Source organism: Rosa rugosa, chromosome 4 (assembly GCF_958449725.1).
Source record: "Rosa rugosa chromosome 4, drRosRugo1.1, whole genome shotgun sequence".
NCBI classification, from domain to species: Eukaryota; Viridiplantae; Streptophyta; class Magnoliopsida; order Rosales; family Rosaceae; genus Rosa; species Rosa rugosa.
In genome coordinates this window covers 25,814,778-25,817,791 of record NC_084823.1, presented here as the reverse complement: position 1 = coordinate 25,817,791, position 3,014 = coordinate 25,814,778, and the positions used below count along the sequence as shown (strand labels likewise).

Here is a 3,014-nt window from a genome sequence, read left to right as displayed (position 1 = left end):
GGTTTTGAGGATAGAGGATAGATTTATACTTGCAGTATGTTTAAACAAATAAATTCAAAAGCATGGACCCACTACGCTTGGTTAATTTTATTTTTACCGAAAGAAGAGATTAGAAAGTAAGGAGGAAGTAAAATACCTCTTCAAGACAAAATGTCCTGAAGTGTAAACTTTTGTTCTTCAATATTTGAAACCAAATGTCGTGGGGTTATATGTGTTTTGGAAATCTATTAAGAGAGTATATGTAGTTTGCTATTATATCCAAGTGGAACCAAAACCCCTGATTTCCCATTTGCTTACTTACTAGGGTTTAAGCCCCAGTTATACCAGAACGCAGAACCCCTCCCTCACTCTCTCTCTCTAAACGCCATGTCGCTGTACCGCCTGCTCCTCCGCTCTCTCCGCCGCCCAACCACCACCCCACAACCCATAACCCAATCCCAATCCCTAACCTCCCTAACCTCCCTCACCCTCCAAAACCCCATCTCCAATCCTCAATCTCTCACCACCACCCGCTCCTTCGCCTATTCCACCGCCGAAGAAGCCGCCGCCGAGCGCCGCCGCCGCAAGCGCCGCCTCCGCATAGAGCCCCCGCTCGACGCGCTCCGTCGCGGCTCCGGCCCGCCGCCTCCGCGCGACCCCAACGCGCCCCGCCTCCCCGACTCGACCTCCGCCCTCGTCGGCCCTCGCCTCAACCTCCACAACCGCGTCCAGTCCCTCATACGCGCCGGCGACCTCGACGCCGCCTCAGCTGTGGCGCGTCACTCCGTCTTCTCCAACACGCGCCCCACCGTCTTCACCTGCAACGCCATCATCGCCGCCATGTACCGCGGCAAGAGGTACAATGACGCTATTGCCCTCTTCCACTTCTTTTTCAACCAGTCCAACATTGTTCCCAACATTGTATCTTATAATAATTTGATTAACACTCACTGTGATGAGGGCCGTGTCGATGTGGGTCTTGAGATTTACCGGCATATCATTGCAACTGCCCCTTTTAGTCCCTCGCCGGTGACGTACCGGCATTTGACTAAAGGGTTGATTGATGCCGGTAGGATAGGTGACGCTGTGGACTTGTTGAGGGAGATGTTGAATAAGGGGCATGGTGCTGATTCTTTGGTTTTCAATAACTTGATTAAAGGGTTCTTGGATTTGGAGAATTTGGACAAGGCCAATGAGCTTTTCGACGAGCTTAAGGAGAGGTGTTTGGTGTATGATGGGGTTGTCAATGCCACCTTTATAGATTGGTTCTTCAATAAGGGGAAAGAGAAGGAGGCCATGGATTCATACAGGTACTTGCTTGATAGGCAGTTTAGGATGATCCCAGCTACCTGCAATGTTCTCTTGGAAGTGTTGCTTAAGCATGGCAAGAAGAAGGAGGCATGGGCTTTGTTTGAACAAATGCTGGATAATCACACACCGCCCAATTTCCAGGCAGTTAATTCCGAGACTTTTAATATAATGGTCAATGAGTGTTTTAAGCTTGGGAAGTTTGGTGAGGCGTTTGACACCTTCAAGAAGGTGGGAACAAATGTGAAGTCAAAGCCTTTTTCCATGGACGTTGCGGGGTATAATAATATCATTGCTAGGTATTGTGAGAATGGGATGTTATCGGAGGCTGATCAACTATTTACAGAATTGTCGTCAAAGTCGCTGACCCCAGACGTAACAACACATAAGACTCTGATTGATGCATATTTGAATGTAGAGAGGATAGATGATGCTCTTAAGATATTTAACAGAATGGTGGATGTTGGGTTGCGAGTGGTTGCTAGTTTTGGTAACAGGGTGTTTACTGAGTTGATTAAGAATGGGAAAGCACTGGACTGTGCAAAATTTTTGAAGAAAATGGGAGAGAAAGATCCTAAACCAGATGCCAGTTGCTATGATGTTGTGATCAGGGGGCTTTGCAATGAAGGTGAACTTGACCCAAGCCTTGATTTACTGACAGAAATGGTGAGATATGGCATTGGTGTTCCTCCTGCACTGAAGCAATTCGTATACGAGGCTTTTGAAAAAGCTGGGCGTGGCGGACAGATTGAGAGAACATTAACTGAGACTAGGTACACACCACCTCCTAGAATGGCACCACCACGTCAGTTCCCGCCCATAAGATCACCTCAAATGGCAGGACCACAGGAATCACCATCAGGAACCTCTCAGATGGCAGGACTGGATCACCTATCATCAGCTGCCTCTCAAATGGCTGGACCATATCAGCCATCATCTGGACCTGCTCAAGGGTCTGGATCACACCAATCCCCATCACAATCAGGGACCTCTCAAACGATGGAACATGTAACAGTTGCTTGATTCTTAGGTATTGTGTTATTGATAAGATGCCCATACGTTTGTGTTTTGATTTTGAGTTGGCCAGTGCTTCATCATTGTTATGCTAAGTTTCTCTGTCCCACACACACTTGTGGTGTGTGTTTTCTCGACTTGAGTATAAGAATGGTGTTTCCGAGTCGGTGAGAAGAGGTTCCTGCAACTATTAGTTCTTTTTCATTAGTTATGCAGCAATTAATTCTTGTACTTGGTCACTGCGTACGATTCAATATATACATTGATTTACAATTAAGTTATATTTCAATTGTTAAGTACTGCACAAGTTACATAATTGTATGAGCTGAACTTGTAGGTCACATGACATCAGTAAGGCGTATTAAGGACTTGGTAATTATTTTTCTGGGAATTGTTTATTCTTAAATCTTTCTTCGTAATCAGACTTATAGCATTAATATTGATGCACACTAGGTGATCACATCCCCGTAACTGCTTCATTTAGGCTCCATTTGGCATTGATTTTTGAGTCAAAAGCTGCTTCTAATCAAAATCTTGGGCCGCCAAGCTATTTGGTTTATTCTCAAAATCTGAGTTTTTTAAAACACTGTTGTCTGTGAACGCGGATTTGAGAAAGCTGGACTCCTGCTTTATCTTTCCCGTGTTTACGGCAAATAAAGAACTGGCTTAACTTAAACTAACTTTTCATATTTCTTGAACACACTTCCAGAAGT

At 45.4% G+C, this 3,014-nt stretch overlaps 1 protein-coding gene across 1 annotated transcript; it reads left to right on the top strand.

Moving 5' to 3' along the window:
* Window positions 1–236: 236 nt before the first annotated feature.
* Window positions 237–2,590, top strand: LOC133743368 (pentatricopeptide repeat-containing protein At1g10270). Its single transcript, XM_062171275.1, has one exon. The coding sequence runs from the start codon at window positions 367–369 to the stop codon at window positions 2,308–2,310; it is 1,944 nt and encodes a 647-aa protein (XP_062027259.1). The 5' UTR covers window positions 237–366; the 3' UTR covers window positions 2,311–2,590.
* The last annotated feature ends 424 nt before the right edge of the window (window positions 2,591–3,014 follow it).